The 16,011-nt window shown below is 44.3% G+C and overlaps 1 protein-coding gene across 5 annotated transcripts in view; it reads left to right on the top strand.

Moving 5' to 3' along the window:
- Window positions 1-15,043, top strand: part of FBXW5 (F-box and WD repeat domain containing 5) — a 170,858-nt gene extending 155,815 nt beyond the window's left edge. For all 5 annotated transcript variants that reach the window (XM_078642084.1, XM_078642081.1, XM_078642082.1 and 2 more), the window contains 2 exons: window positions 9,458-9,670; window positions 13,084-15,043. In XM_078642084.1, the coding sequence (XP_078498210.1) occupies window positions 9,458-9,670; window positions 13,084-13,330 (460 nt within the window). In that variant the 3' untranslated portion in view covers window positions 13,331-15,043. The remainder of the gene's footprint in view (window positions 1-9,457; window positions 9,671-13,083) is intronic.
- The last annotated feature ends 968 nt before the right edge of the window (window positions 15,044-16,011 follow it).

Below are 16,011 nucleotides of genomic sequence, written 5' to 3'. Positions count from 1 at the left end.
ATTAGGTAGCGCTTTCACGCGCTAATGGCTCTGTGAATAATAGAAGGGAGAGGGGAAATTCTTTTGTTCTCTCGTCTCCCCCACCTTTGTCCCTTGTGTCCCCCTCACTCCAAAATCTGGGGGGGACATATCCCCCGCGTCCCCCACACTTCCTATGCCCATGCTTATGGTGAACTGGCGCGCAGCACAGCCTGGTAAACAGTATTCAACAGCACACACAAGATGTCTTTTGCAGTGTCATTGTTTTTATCAAGGCGTGCATGCAGGATAATTGGCTTCCTTAGGCTGTAAGGCAGAGGCCTTTCAGAGGCCTTTCAAGAGGCGGGCGGCAGGTTAGATTTTCCTCCGACTGGCCCTTCTGCATGTCTCAGCAGCTGTAGTGAATATGACCCCCGGCCGCACCGATTCAATGGCCGAGGGAGGTAGCGAGTCGCGCTGCAACAGTTGAAGTTACTGTCAGTGGAGTGTAATATCTGACCTGATCACGTGACATCTTGGGGAAGGCTCCCAAACACTTCAGATCATTTGCGCCTGTAAAAGACCAGTAAAGAGTTGTGCCGTCACGAGACGGAGCCCGTCCTTCAAAGTGGCGCCATGAGGATTGTGCCGACCGTTGTGTAGTACGCCAGGCTCACAGGATGTATGATCCAAAGGAGGACATACTGCTGCGGAAGACGACACAGAATGGCACAAGAGAGAACCCTTTAACTTTGCGGCCTCTCCGTGCGTGCCCGAAGTAATTATTTAAATTTTACAGTAAGCTCTTTTATTCAGGGGAATCAGTACTGTGGAGGTCTCTCTGGCTGGCACAGATGGCAGCGGGGTGAACAGCACGCAAAAAAGAAGTGCCACTACCGGCCAGTCAGGTAGAATAAAACACTTCTAAGCGAAAACAGGTGCTGCTTTACAGGCTCCACCGACGTCTGTTCAGGCACACTCTTTAACTACCGCCAGGCCTGCTGTTGAAACTTGTGCCCCCTTCGCCCCCATGCCAGGCCAACTGAAGAGTTCAGGCTCAAGACGAAACCAAGCGGTGAAGCAGTTAGTGTGGAGCATACACACCCCAGCGCCTGTTTACCAGCAGCAGTTAGGTGAGTCCTTCATGCATTCTCGGTCTACAGACTCTGTACTGTCAAGTTGATCTCTGCAGCATTTGATTAATACTAGATCGCAATGCCAGTTAGTGCACACCATTCATTTCAGACTCAGCCTGGCAGTTTGTTTCTTCACACACAGAACGATTTGTGTTTGTGTTGTAACTGTGATAAATTGTCAGGCACTCTCCAGCGCAGAATAGCTGGAGCCAGAGAGGAACAGAAGTTTGCCCTTCTTTGCTCAGTGGTAGCTTGTTACTTCTATATTATAGTGCTACGAGGACCCGGCCTGCGACTGTAGGTCCATGAATTTTCACATTGTTTTAAAATTGTATTACACACAGTATAAGCTATCCTACCACAACAGTTGCAGACAATTGTAAACTTTCATTTCAGGGGTTTTGCTCCAGTTGCAAGATATTATTAGAACTTCTTGTGGATAAGTTCTGATATTTATCTCTTTCCATGCACCTCATTACATGGTTTTTACTCATCAGAAAGTGTCACTCTAAGTGTCACACAGTTAGCAGTTAAATGCCATTCACAAGTCCACTAATACCATGGACATGCCACACCTATGCAATCTGAAAACTTCGCAGCTATGATGCCTGTTCTGCACTCACACACTGAATCTGTCTCCGGTTCAGTACCTTCCATTTCTAGTGCTTCGCAGAAGTTTTAAAATCGTAGACTTTCTCGTTGCTCAAATGGATGTAATTTCTTACATATATATGTATGTATGTATGTATGTATGTATGTATGTATATATATATATATATATATATATATATGTTTCCCTCGTCTTCATTGCTTGATTTTGCAAGGAAAAAAGTGTTACAGTCGGTGAAATGTCACTCATAATTACACTAAAATTATGAAAATGTCACACATAGCAATCTGAAACCTTGGCAGCTCTGGGACGGCTTTACAATCTACGCATAGTAGGTGCATTTACAGAGACACATGCTACAAACAGAAAATGGTATGGACTGTGTAATCATCTGTTTGCACTATGTAGTGTTGTAGATTCACATGCTCCCACCTTCTTCCCAAATGTGTGTAGCTCTAGCTACAGATCTTTCTTTTTCGTCCATCAGCAATGCACATGTACACCACCTTTTTCTACCACGGTATGCCTCTCTCATCCGCTGGACTAAAAACAATCAAAAATGGAGTTAGTGCCCATGCGCAATGCAGACATAAGAAGTCACTGTGGGTCGAGAGAGAATTCTTCGAAGTAAAAAAAGGTTGCAAACATCCAAGCTTAAAACTTGAGGGCAGGAGTATGTAGGGCTTATGAATATATAGCACTACACACTACAAACAGAAGCTTACAGGGTAAGTAGCAGTTTCACTCTAAACAACTCGCGCAGAGATATTCTATAGTTTATGAATTCTGAGGCTATACCTGTGGCAGAAAATTATGATTACTGGTAAATAACATTTCCGTTTAATGTGTGTCCTCTTTTGTGCTATTTGCCGTTTTTAAGGATTCATGTTTTTTTCTTAACTGTATCTTTTGCATGAGCAATCTTTGTGCACCCCTCGTTTTCAAGTGTGCGTTACAAAGCAATCTGGATTTAAAAAACAACTTTGTTTCAAGACAAGTGTTTGACACTTTCAGACAGAAGGCTATTCTAATCTATTTTAAAACAGCCAACCCCATAAGTACAATTTCTTCATTTCAAAAAGTGTAGCACCCTTCCTTTTGCAAATATTATGTTTGAGGCATATAAGCTGCAGATTACACACTGTGCATAGATTGCCACCTAGTGTTGGGCCCGGATGTTTGCAGTTTATTTTGTCCTGAAAAGTTCTTTGGAAGTCCCAAGATAGGTGACTCCTCCTTTGGACCACATTGCGCATGGGCATCGGCTCCATCCTCAGAATGTTTTTTTCCGCCATCGGGCTCGGATGTGTTTCCAGCGCTCCAGTTTGGAACCGAATTTCCTTCGGCATGCAATCCTCACCCAGTTCGACGGTATTGTTTTGATCGCGCTCCACATCAATGCGATTCTTCACCACTTTGAAGTGTTCGATTCCGGTCGTCGACGAAGGCCTTCGGGCCTACCTGGGCCTTACTCTCTGGCTCATGCAAAGGACGCCGTTCAAGAAGTGTCCTCGATGTGGGTCGAAGTTTCTCCACACGGATCTACATGAGGTGTGCAACGTTTGCCTCTCACCGGAGCACGAGGCCAAAGACTGTTCTGCTTGTGCCTCTTTCCGCTCCAAAAAGACGATTCGGGACTGACGAGCTCGAAGAACTATGGCTCGCTCGTCCGCTTCGATCTCCGACAACATCTTCGAAGAGGGCGTCAATGTGCCAGAACACCAGCGGGCCGAAGAAAGCGCCAGCTCCGACGTCGAGGACATCACTCCAGCTCAACGGGTCGTAAGTAAGACCGTCGACCCCAACCCTTCCGCGACACCCTCAAAAAAGGCTTCGGTCACTCCCTCACCTTCGGGCCCGGGTGCACACTGAGAGACTGCTTCCCACGCCCCGCCTTCGGGCCCGGCAAAGAAGCCTACTAAGCCTTCTGGCGGTTCGGGCCCGAGGCAGCCTGCCCCCGGTGCCGGTCCCATACCGACACCAAAGAAAATCCATCTTCCTCAACCACGCCGACCGATGCTCCGACACCTAACACTCGGCGCTGAAGACTGGCACCGGCTCATCGATGCCAAAACCGCACTCTGAGCAGAGTAAAAAACGCCTAAAGGTCCCGACTCACACGCTTCGGAGCCAAAAAAACACCCGGAACTGAAAAAACAAGTTCCGGTAAAAGACATTTTGAAAGGTCATACTTCTAAGCCAAAAGGCCCTAGACCAGCTACCGAGTCGGTGGCGAAAAAACCTCCGGAACCGAAAACTTTGACGCCGAAGGATCTGCCCTACACAGAAGAACTTTTTACACCAGATCCTACTCAAAAGACTCTTGTAAAGGATCCTAAGACTGGCCAACTAGCTCTTAGCTCTGAGAAGAGACCACTAGAGGCGCCTGAACCTCCTCCTCCTCCAAAGAAGAGAGATATTGCAACCTCTCCAATAAGGGTCCCTTCTTCACCACCTCCCCACACTATTCCTCCTCCAACACCTCCTCCACCACATCATTCGCCTACACCAACCACTAATCCAGATGATGATGTAGATACAGACTCTGATGACACAGGTGTGGGTGCACATGACCCAGCAGGGACCAATAGCCCCCCTCAGTCACCTAATCCATGGGATGATTATAACACCTCTGATGTGCCTTACCTCCCACAAGACGATGTATATCCTTCCAGGCCTTCCCCACCAGAGGACCCTATAGGTTTTAACCTACTAGTCCAGAGAGCTGCCCAGTACCATGGGGTTGACTTGCACACCGATACTGTGGAGGAAGACTTCTTATTGGACACATTCGATAATACACAAAGGTCCACTGTGATTCTGCCAATGCTTAAGGGGGCCATTAAGCATGCAACAGAGGTCTTTAAAGATCCTGTCAGGGCTCGAGTCCTCAACCCCCGCATTGAGAAAAAGTACAAAGCTGCCCCTACTGATCCAGCTTACTTTAGAGGCCCAGCACCCCTAGATTCCTTGGTAGTTTCTAACGCACGTAAACGTGCCAATTCACAAACATCAGGTGAGGTCTCACCACCAGACAAGGAATCTAAGCTCCGTGACGCCTCCGGTAAACGAACAGTGTCACAGGCAGCTAACATTTGGCACATTGCCAATACCCAAGCGTTGTTGGCAAGATATGACAGGGCACATTATGATGAACTGGAATCCATAAAGCAGCATCTACCAGACAAGTATAAAAATAGGGCCAATGAACTCATACAAGAAGGTAAAAATATTACTAATACTTCCATTTGTTGTGCCCTAGATGCTGCAGATACTGCCACAAGGGCAATCAATACCAGTACCCTTTTGCGTAGACATGCCTGGCTACGTATTTCAGGTTTTAAACCTGAGGTACAAAATTCCATCCTTAATCAGCCATTTGATGAGACACATTTATTTGGCCCTAATGTCGATGTGTCTTTAGAGAAAATTAAAAAAGACACCTACACAGCAAAATCTATGGGAGCCTTGCAGCTGCAAGCTCCCAGACGTTCTTTTCGTGCTCATCATATAGAGGCAACACAAGAGGCTACTCCGAAAGCCCCTCCACTTCCTACAAGATCCCTAGCCAATCCACATACACTAAGGGCTACCAGAGAGGGGGTTACAGGGGTAACAACAACAAAGGCAGAGGCAAAAACTAACAACTCCCGCTCTGCCTCCACCCCTACCCAATGACTTTCCTCCCCTCCCCTCCCCCCCCCCCCCAACATTCCACTCCTGTGGGGGGGAAGACTGCAACAATTCCTTCCTGCCTGGACCAACATCACATCAGACAGGTGGGTGCGACAAATTATTCAGGTTACTGTCTATAACTAACATCTACCCTCCCCCAAACATACCACTAAAACAGCGTCCAATGTCACAAAACATCTATCACTGTTAAAGAAAGAAGTAATATCTCTGCTAGAAAAAAGTGCAATAGAACCAGTTTCTCTGCACCAACAAAACAAAGGGGTTTACTCCCTATATTTTCTTATCCCAAAGAAGGCTGGCTCTCTAAGGCCTGTTCTGGACCTCAGACCGCTAAACATATACATACAGTCAGACCATTTTCACATGGTCACACTCCAACAAGTCCTTCCTCTCCTGTTACAAAACGACTACCTTGCTACTCTAGATTTCAAGGACGCATACTTCCACATTCCCATTCACAAGGCTCACAGGAAGTATCTCAGATTTGTAATAGACAGGCTGCACTATCAATTTAAAGTACTCCCATTCGAAGTCACAACAGCACCAAGAGTATTCACCAAGTGCCTAGCATTAGTGGCAGCAGATTTCTGAAGACATCACATCTATGTCTTCCCGTACCTCGTCGACTGACTCATAAAAGCCAGCTCATACAACCAGTGTGTGGAACACCCTCATGCCACAATCCAACTGCTCCACAACTTGGGGTTCACAGTAAACCACACCAAGTCTCATCTGCAACCATCCAAAGTACAACAGTACCTCGGTGCCACAATAAACGCCTCAACAGCGCTAGTTTATTCCACTCCAGTAAGGATAGCCAGCATGCAAACTCTTCTCACAAAGTGTCAGCCACAACACTCCCTTCCAGCACGAGTGTTCATGCAGCTCATAGGGATGATGGCCTCTTGCATTTTCATAGTGCCCCATGTTAGACTTCAAATGCGTCCTCTACAAGAGTGCCCATCACGTCAATGGAACAAGGCTCAAGGTCAATTAACAGACCTAGTGTTGGTAGACGGTCTGACTCATTGCTCTCTGCGGTGGTGGAACACCAAAAACCTTTTCAAGGGACGACCGCTCCAAGAGCCAGTTCCTCCGATAATCTTGACAGCTGACGCATCGTTATCCGGCTGGGGGGCCCACCTACTGCAACACACCATGCAAGGCAGGTGGACACTGCAATAAAAGTTACTCCACATCAATCATCTGGAGTTACTAGCTATATTCCTAGCACTAAAAGCTTTCCAAAAGCAATTATCAAACAAAGCTGTGTTAGTCTGCATGGACAACATAACAGCCATGTATTACATACAGAAACAGGGTGGAACACACTCCCTGCAACTCTCTCAACTAGCACAGGACATATGGCGGTGGGCTATACCTCAAAACATATTCCTTCTAGCCCAGCATGTTCCAGGAGTACAAAATACCATAGCGGATCTGTTAAGTCGTCAGATACAACAGACCCACGAGTGGGAACTTCATATGCAAGTTCTTCAACCATTCTTTCAGATGTGGGGACAACCTCAGATAGACCTCTTTGCCACCCACGAAAACGCCAAATGCCCAAGCTTCGCAGCCAGATATCCACACCCACTGTCCAAAGGCAATGCGATATGGATGAACTGGTCAAACATATTTGCGTACGCTTTTCCACCTCTACTACTCATGCCACTAGTAGTACGCAAACTACAGCAGCATTCTCTGACCCTCATCCTAGTTGCTCCAACGTGGGCCAGACAGCCGTGGTACACCACACTGCTACAACTGTCTGTAGTGCCGCACCAAAAAATATGCCTGTCTCCACACCTTTTAACACATAACCGTGGAGAGATCAGGCACCTGGACCCATCTCCGCTCAACCTTGCGATCTGGCTCCTGAAATCCGAGAATTTGGATATCTTAACCTTCCTCCAGACTGCATGAATGTCATAAAAGAAGCTAGACGTCCAACCACTAGAGCATGTTATGCAGCTAAGTGGAAAAGCTTTGTAATATATTGTCACAACAACAATATTAATCCCCTAGATGTGTCTATTCAACACATCATAGGATACTTACTGCATCTCCAAAGATGTAACTTAGCCTACACGTCTATTAGACTGCATCTTGCTGCAATAAAGTCATTTCTATTTCTCAAGCACACATACCAGTCCACAGCGCTAGGACGCCTCAGGGTAGCTTTTGCGCTTTATAAAAACCGCTTCCATTCCATTCCATTCCATATCTGCAAAACAGACAGCATCTATCTCTGTTCAGAGTGCCTGCTATTAAAGCCTTTATAGAAGGCCTTAAAAGAATAATTCCTCCCAGAGTACCACCTTCACCTGTGTGGAATTTAAACATTGTTCTCACACGACTAATGGGACCTCCCTTCGAACCCTTACACAAATGTGAACTACAATTTTTAACATGGAAGGTTGCGTTCCTAGTAGCTATTACTTCTCTGTGGAGAGTTAGTGAACTACAAGCACTAACCATTCAAGAACCTTTCTTGCAAATGCATCATAATAAGGTTGTTCTCCGTACTAATCAGAAATTCCTACCCAAAGTCATTTCTCCCTTCCACCTCAATCAATCTGTGGAACTGCCCGTTTTCTTCTCGCAGCCACAGACAGTAGCAGAAAGAGCTCTTCATACTCTAGATGTCAAAAGAGCATTGCTATACTACATCGAGAGAACACAACCCTTTCATAAGACCAAACAACTTTTTGTGTCTTTCTCACCACCACATAAGGGTAATCCCATATCAAAATCTGCGAAAGCCAGATGGATTGTCAAATGCATACAAATTTGCTACCACAAAGCAAAACAAACGTTATCTGTTCCTCCTAAAGCCCACTCTACAAGAAAAATAGAGGCTTCAATGGCATTTTTAGGGAACATTCCCCTAGAAGACATCTGCAGAGCAGCTACATGGTCTACACCGCACACTATTGTGTAGATGTGCAAACCAAACAACAAGCTAATGTGGGCCAGGCTGTTCTCAAAACACTATTTCAAACTACTGCAACAGATAGGGGTGGTCGCCGCTAAGAGTGGGTACTGCTCTACAATCTATGCACAGTTTGTAATCTGCAGCTCATATGCCTCGAACGGAAAATGCTACTTACCAGTATGCATCTGTGCTAGGCATGTAGAGCTGCAGAGTTACACACGCCCACCCGCCTCCCCGGCTACCCTTGTCTGTTCCAGTATTATCATAATTAGATACAGCTTACATGGACATCCTTCCTTTTCTTGCAAAGCTCCATCATTTCCCTAATGGCGAAAAACAATCTGAGGATGGAGCCGATGCCCATGCACAATGTGGTCCAAAGGAGGAGTCACCTATCTCGTGACTTCCAAAGAACTTTTCAGGACAAAAACAAACAGCAAACATCCGGGCCCAACACTAGGTGGTGATCAATGCACAGTGTGTAACTCTGCAGCTCTACATGCCAAGAGCAGATGCATAGTGGTAAGTAGCATTTTCCTTTTTGTAATTTGATGTATCAAAGGAAACCTAGGTGTTGGGCAGTCATTCTTTAAGAACTTCTTCAGCTAATCATTTGACTCCACATAGTCTCTTCCTGTGTTTTGGGTACTGCTCAAAATTGAATCTAGAACCCATCCCAGCCTCGGAGAAGGAATGTTCCTTACATGTAGCATGATGTCTTGACCTGATTCATATTAGACCTACTAACCCTGCCTTTTTCTGAAGTTGTGGTCTTTTTTTATTTATACCTCCAACATGTATGGAAGTACTGCTGGTGAACATGCATCAGGAATCAGACCATCCACTCTAATAAATTAATTCTTCATGCTGAGGCCTTCCAGTGTAGTAACACAAAAGTTAAAAACTAAGATGATTGGAGCTTTAAAATAAAGGTTAATTTTTTCTCTCCTACAACAGGTACATTTGTCATTAGTCTAAATTTCTAATTATACTTTATTTGAGCTGATTTAGATGTTTTACAGTACAGATATACTAGCTTGCCATTATTACCTTGCACACACTATCAATGTCTGACGTAGCTGGCTGGGAGCATGGCGTTACATATTCTTTCCTTTTCAGGTATCTATATGTGAACAGCCGTGCCTGGCCAAGTGACTGTGTGATCTCTGACCCCATGCAACCACCCCCAATTGCTGAAGAGATCGACCTGCACGTCTATGACTTGAAGACCATGCAAGAAGTGAAGAGGACACTTCGTTCACACCGCGCGTTTACTCCAAATGATGAGTGCTTCTTCATCTTTTTGGATGTCAGCCGAGACTTTGTAGCAAGGTACTACACAAATATGGTTGATGCACAACTTACTGTGACCAAAGGTTCCTGAGGTTGTATCTCTCTGCTGTTCTATTTGTGTGATATTGGACACACCGTTTAAGTAATACGAACTATAGCCTTTAACCATCCTTTGACGGTGGATGTGCTGGTTTAAAATAGGGCATCTTTCAACAATGTTTTTGTTCTTTTTTTTTTCTGTAGACTTCATGTTTGTTTTTGCCAATAGTCTCTTTTTATAGGTCCCAGCCTGCGAAAGACTGCGCACATGTGCAGTCGAGCTGGCGAGACTTAATGACATAGAGGGATTTTCACTAGCGAGCTTAAGCCCCGCCCCTCTTTTCCATTGGTTGGCGTCACCGTTCATGCAAAACGGTGGCCAGCCGTTGGAGAAGAGCTCCTAGTGACGTTCTTCTTTCTCTATAAGCCCCGTCCTTTTCAGACTGGCTTACTTGACTTACTGCTGGCGTAAAAGCTTTCTTATCTTCATTATGGGGCCTTTTATGCCAGCAGGAAGTCGGGCGCTTGTTCCGGTAACTGGAAGTAAATTGTTATTTTCGGAACCCCTGTCCATTGTTCAAATACTACGGGAGTTGGACCGCTATTACTTTATTCCAAAAGTAAGTAGTACATATAGTGTTTGTATGTACAAATAGCTGCATAGGACAGAATCGTTCAGACTTTATTTTGAGGTTTAAAATAAGGAACAATTTTCCTTCTCATAGTTAATGATGATTTGCTCGAAGTAAATTACTATTTTTCTTGGGGCTAAGTTGTGCTATCTGAATCCGCATCAAGCAAGAAATCAATCAACCTTTTAAAAAGAAGCCTGCTTGATAGCTTTAGAAAACGAAAGTAAAAAGAGCGTATATTAGGACTTATGGATGTACGCATTCTGTACGAATTATTTATGCATAGTGACTAAGTTTCGAATTCCAGCTGCTGTAATATCGCCTTTGTGGGCATGTTACTCGTGATTAACCTCACGGCAGAGAAAGCCTTCCTAAGGTGGCTGCTAGGTTGCACTCTCCCTAACCGAGCCTGGCGTCGAGCCCAGTGACGGCGTCAGAAAGAGACTCTTTTGACTGGCTGTGAGTGTTTGATTGGTTCAGATGCTCCGTTCATCACCACCCCCTTTTGTACCGTAAGTGCAGTGATGGCAATCATTACCAGAGCACCGGCCCAACAATACCTCCTCCCCTGCAGCACCCCTTATCATAAGTGCACAATGGAGAACCTAATGAATCAGGTTAACATCACATCATCACTGCTGCCAGCATATCTGTCAATGTAAAATTACTGTGGGAGATGAAGGCAAGATAGTTTTCTGCTGCAGATGTCTCCCTCTGCAGGCCATGGTTTTTATTATGAAAAACACTGGGCGATTTAGAACTTATTCACAAATGTCCCCAAGTTTACTGCATTCCTCTCTTGGTTCTAGGTATTTTGAACTCTTGGTTCTAGGTATTTTTATAAATTTTAAATTATTGTATTTTTAGCTGTTTTATGATGGTATATGCAGTTTAAAGACCAAATGGTCATAATAAACGTATTTTTGATTGATTGATTGATACTGCAATCCTAAATTCTCAGTGTTGCAGAAAATCCACATGCATAGGTTTATATTTCAGATTATGCAGAAATATTTATTCTTCAAATGAACGCATGTTTTTTATGAAAAAATTGTGTTTCTTTCAAACACACTGGAGAATCTGAGTATTCTAAACTTACTCCTAAATGAAGCAGGCTTTAAGTGATACAGGAAGTGTGGGACTGTCAGAAAATACAGATATATGTGGTAAAGTCATTGAAAATATATATGACAAATCACAAAAAGTCAATGTGCGTTCCTCCTCATTTATGTTGCCCACATTCCTGATGATGGGCTTTGACAGCTAACGAATCCACTCCCTCTGTGTCAATAAAAAGTGGAAAATGTTCATTCTGTTAGTGGCAGAGCATCTGCATGCTACTTATGTTTCTGACTTATTCGTGGAAAATATAGTGAATTGAGGTTGTTATTTTAGCAGCATTTATATTGAGTGTTCTTATACTCTGCATGCCGAGGTCGATGTTTTCAAGGCACCGAGAATTTCCCCCTGTATAAGTTGTATATGCCTCATTCTTGACCGGTTAGCAATCCCAACGCCCTTTAGGATCAATCAAGTCCTGTCTTTCCCTCCTCCCCAGCAGCCTTTTCATATACCTTATGTCTACAGCTCTCTGTACTTCACCCCATTCCATCAGACTTTGGCCCATTTGCCAAGACATCCCTGAGCTTGATACATGACTTTCTCTGCTGCACAACACCAGTCCAGGTCTTGCGCCCAGTCCCTCACTATAGGTGGCTGTGCCCCCCCCACCCCATTCTGGCAATGTTCCTCTTGGCCACCATATCAGCTAGCATTAGTCACAATTCAATATACCTTGACCATTTCATGTCCCCGTTACATTTAACAGGTGCCATTTGCCTCCATCGCGACTCTCTGACCACTTTGGACATCACTTTTGTAATTGCCCTCCAGAATATCTGCGGCACAGGTCCACTCCATAGTGTGTCGAAAAAGGTACCCGCCTCCCCACGGCCTCTTGCACATGTATTGAGACGCATTTGCCCATTCTAAAAAGTATCAATCTGGTCGTGTATGATCTGTGTATTATTCTAATTTCTATCAACCTAAAGCGGGCCGTGATAGCTACTTCTGTTAGACTGTGTATGACTTCCAACCAGTCATCTTCCTCTCGGATCCCAACATCCCCCTCCCATTTGCCCCTCAGGGACACTAGTGGGTCTGAAGTATTAGTCATTATTTTTTTATTTATTAGGGAGGTTGCCTTTTCTGCTATTGGGTCTGCTAGGAGTCTGCCTTCCAGCGGTGTATGTTGATGTATGTGCTCTCCCAGTTTCAGTTGGATGTATCAGAATTTCGCGGTGTCTGACATTTGGTATTCTGCCTGCAGTCTCTGGAAATCTACCATTTCTTGACCCTTCCAAATTTCTCCAAGAGACTCAATGCCCAGGAATGCTCATGTGCGAAATCCTTTTAGCTCTCACACCTTCCTCAGAAGGTCACTGTCCCACAGGGGTGAAGCAAAGCTGTTTCTTCTCTGCAGTGGAACAGAGGGCCAGTCATGCATAAATTCATCAGGGGTTTGCTCGTCAGCTTGAACACCTAACCAGGGGACCCACTCCGGGTACACCCCTCCCACTCTCGTAGACCTGTAATCTGAAACCTAAATGGTGGACTTTGTTCACCACCATCTGCTTATTCTATATTTAATTGATATTGTTTGTGGTGAATTATAATGTAAAAAATATATATCCAAATAGAACAGGTACACTTTTGTGGAGCCCCTGGTCTTTATCAAGTGACCCTAATGTTTCTTACCTCTTATCTGTATAATTACTACAGTGGCGCTGAGGACCGTCATGGTTACATCTGGGACCGTCATTACAACATCTGCTTGGCAAAACTGCAGCATGAGGATGTGGTGAACTCTGTTGTCTTCAGCCCCACGGACCAGGAGCTGCTACTGACTGCAAGTGATGATGCCACCATCAAAGTATGGCGCTCCCCACGAATGAACCGGCTGTTGCAAGCCAAGAAACCCAAGCCGCGAAAGCTGTTGTTCTCGTGGCTTATGAATCCTAGAAGCTAAAGCCAGACAGCCTGTTGTGAACCTGGTTTTATTTTAAATGTTCTTATTGTATTTCTTTCCTATAAGCAGGAGGTTGATTGGTCAGAGCAGCTTAATTGCAAGCTCGGTTGTTAAAAGTATACATCTGTTAACTGTACATAGTAAATACTGCTACAACACTCACTTGATATAATTACATAATAGTTTTCAGTTTGCTGCTAATAGACTTGTCACATGCTTATATTTCACGGAGTCTGCCTTGCTGAGGAATATTAGCAAGTAAAGAAAGAGTGTCTCTTTTAGAAGGTCAGTTTTAAACCGGTCTTCAGGTAGGGCTCCTCCAGAAGTTCTAACGAAAGTTTAAATAAGAGGCACTTATGAAAATATTTTCTTTTTTAAGTTGTCATACGCTTTTTTGAAGCATGGTTCTGTTTCTTGAAGCTTTACATTTGGTTTGTTGCCTTGGTTGCATTCCAGTAAGAAACTTTGTTTACAGCATATATGTTTGAAGGAAACTTTGAAGAAGAGCGAGCCAGCAATGTTTGACGTACTGCATTAAGGATAAGGGTTACTGACAGGAATTGTCCCTAAAAAGGCCCATGCACTGTGGAATATATAAAATGGTACTTTATGATGAGCATTATGGGTCCTTTGGTGCGACATAAAGGTACTTCAATGAAGGATGGGTTACTGCAAATTAAATGTATAGCAGTAAAAACAACAGTAGAACCTAGGGCCTAATTATGACTATGGCATCGGACCGCCGTAGCCATGAGTGCGGTGCGGACACCGCCGCACTGGTGGGCCAACCACCTTATTACAATTTGGGTGGTCGGACTGCCATGGGATCGCTGCGGCGGTCTTGAGGCCACAGTGGTTATAAGCATATTACGAATTTCCTCTCCCCCACGGTTTTGATGGCAGTGAGACCACCATGAAAACTGTGGCACAGAGGAAGCAAAAGGGACCCTCAGGGCCATGGGGTGCACACAAGGGTGCATATGTTGTGCCCCCCTGTGTGCATGCACCACAGGTCCTGCATGGCATGGACTGCACCGGTCCATGCAATGCAGGACCTGGTTTGACGCTCCCATTGTGTTGTCTGTTTCATAGGTACCACCATGGGACTGCCAAAGATCTGTCCGCCAGAGACTAAAAAAGTTGTAATGTGACGGCAAGTGTCAGTACTGCTTTGGAGGTCTTGGAGCGGGGTGGCGGCTCTGCTCCAAGACCACCAAAGTTGTATTTAGCCACTAGTAGTTTGCTTTGGGGACTTCTCTATAGTGTACAGCCAATGTAGTTGTGGCCACTGAAATGTTTCTTTAGGAAAAGTGGCCTCCATTGCCACGGAACCTGCTTGCAGGAAAAAACCTGTACAGCCTCGCTCCTCATGAGTCTGCAGGTCCTGCACTGTCAGACACTTTTTTACAAGCCCTGCACCTCAGTAGCAGCAGCAGCAAGTCTTTACTTAGCTGCAGTCATTAGCCATAACATCAGGAGGGCGCATTCACAAACACTATACAGAATGTTAGAATTTAGATGGATAGATATTCCCAAAAGAATGATTCCCATGTCTGGCTTTCGATTGGCTTTCTGGCCATCTCAAGCAATGTTATGTTTATATACGATGCCACTTGGCATCTCTTACGCAACAAATACCCACTATTTTATGCAAATGGAAGTCTTTCACTATGGCAAACACAATAAATTCCTTCCTGATTTAAAAAAAAAAAACGAAATGGCAATAATTCAGTTATGGCAAAATATTCCCATCCATTGCCTTCCTTTTGTTATTTATTTTGGCCAAAGGCAGAGACTCATCCTGCTCCTGCTGTAATCCACATGTCCCCAGTATGTACATTCTGTGTAACTGTTCTGCCTGGGCAGACTCTGGCATTTGAATCTTCATTCATTGAAGCATTTGTGTTTTCGCCTGCAGGATCAGGATCGCTGCCTGTCGTCATCCACCATGTATGTGTCGGCAGCCCTGGAACTATTACTGGGTCCCTTATTGATACAGATTAAAAATCTTTTTAAAAGTTAGATACCCACATCTGAGTATTGGATGTGTAGTCTGTCATGCAACTTCTCAATAAAAATATTTATAAAAAAATAAAAAAAACTATTAAAAAAAAAAAGTTAGATACCCAGGAAACTGCTGATACCTACTTCTATACAAATCTCAATATTGTATTAATTTATATATAAATCTAGAAAAACCGGTCAGAACCAGACTATTTTAACTTAATTCAATTTAGTTACCCTCCATTTACATTATCTTTTCCACAGGTGTTCCACAGATCATAACACTGCATACTGCTGTGACACTGCTTTGTGTCAGGAACTTTTCTGGTTATTTATGATGGTTCTATATTCATTTGTATCACCCATCCCACCTTTGCTGGTACCTTGGAAATCAGCTGCTGACACTGTTGGAGACAGAAAGTGCCTCTTAGGTGTTGTACTACAAACAAAGCAACCCTGAAAGGATGTTTATTCAGACATATAACTTCAGTTGATCATTCAAGCTTGCAATGGGAAGATATATTTTATTCTGAGCAGGTCATACAACCAAAAGACAGTATGTCTCCGCAAAGCATACAGGTATATGCACCTCCCACTCGACCAATCACTAATTCACTTTTGCCACAGCTGGTTCTATTGGGCTATCCCTCAATTATGTAAGATGATAAAATTAGTCT

The sequence above is a fragment of the Lissotriton helveticus genome, chromosome 5_1 (genome assembly GCF_964261635.1).
Source record: "Lissotriton helveticus chromosome 5_1, aLisHel1.1, whole genome shotgun sequence".
Taxonomy (NCBI): Eukaryota; Metazoa; Chordata; class Amphibia; order Caudata; family Salamandridae; genus Lissotriton; species Lissotriton helveticus.
This window is presented reverse-complemented; position numbering and strand designations above follow the sequence as displayed.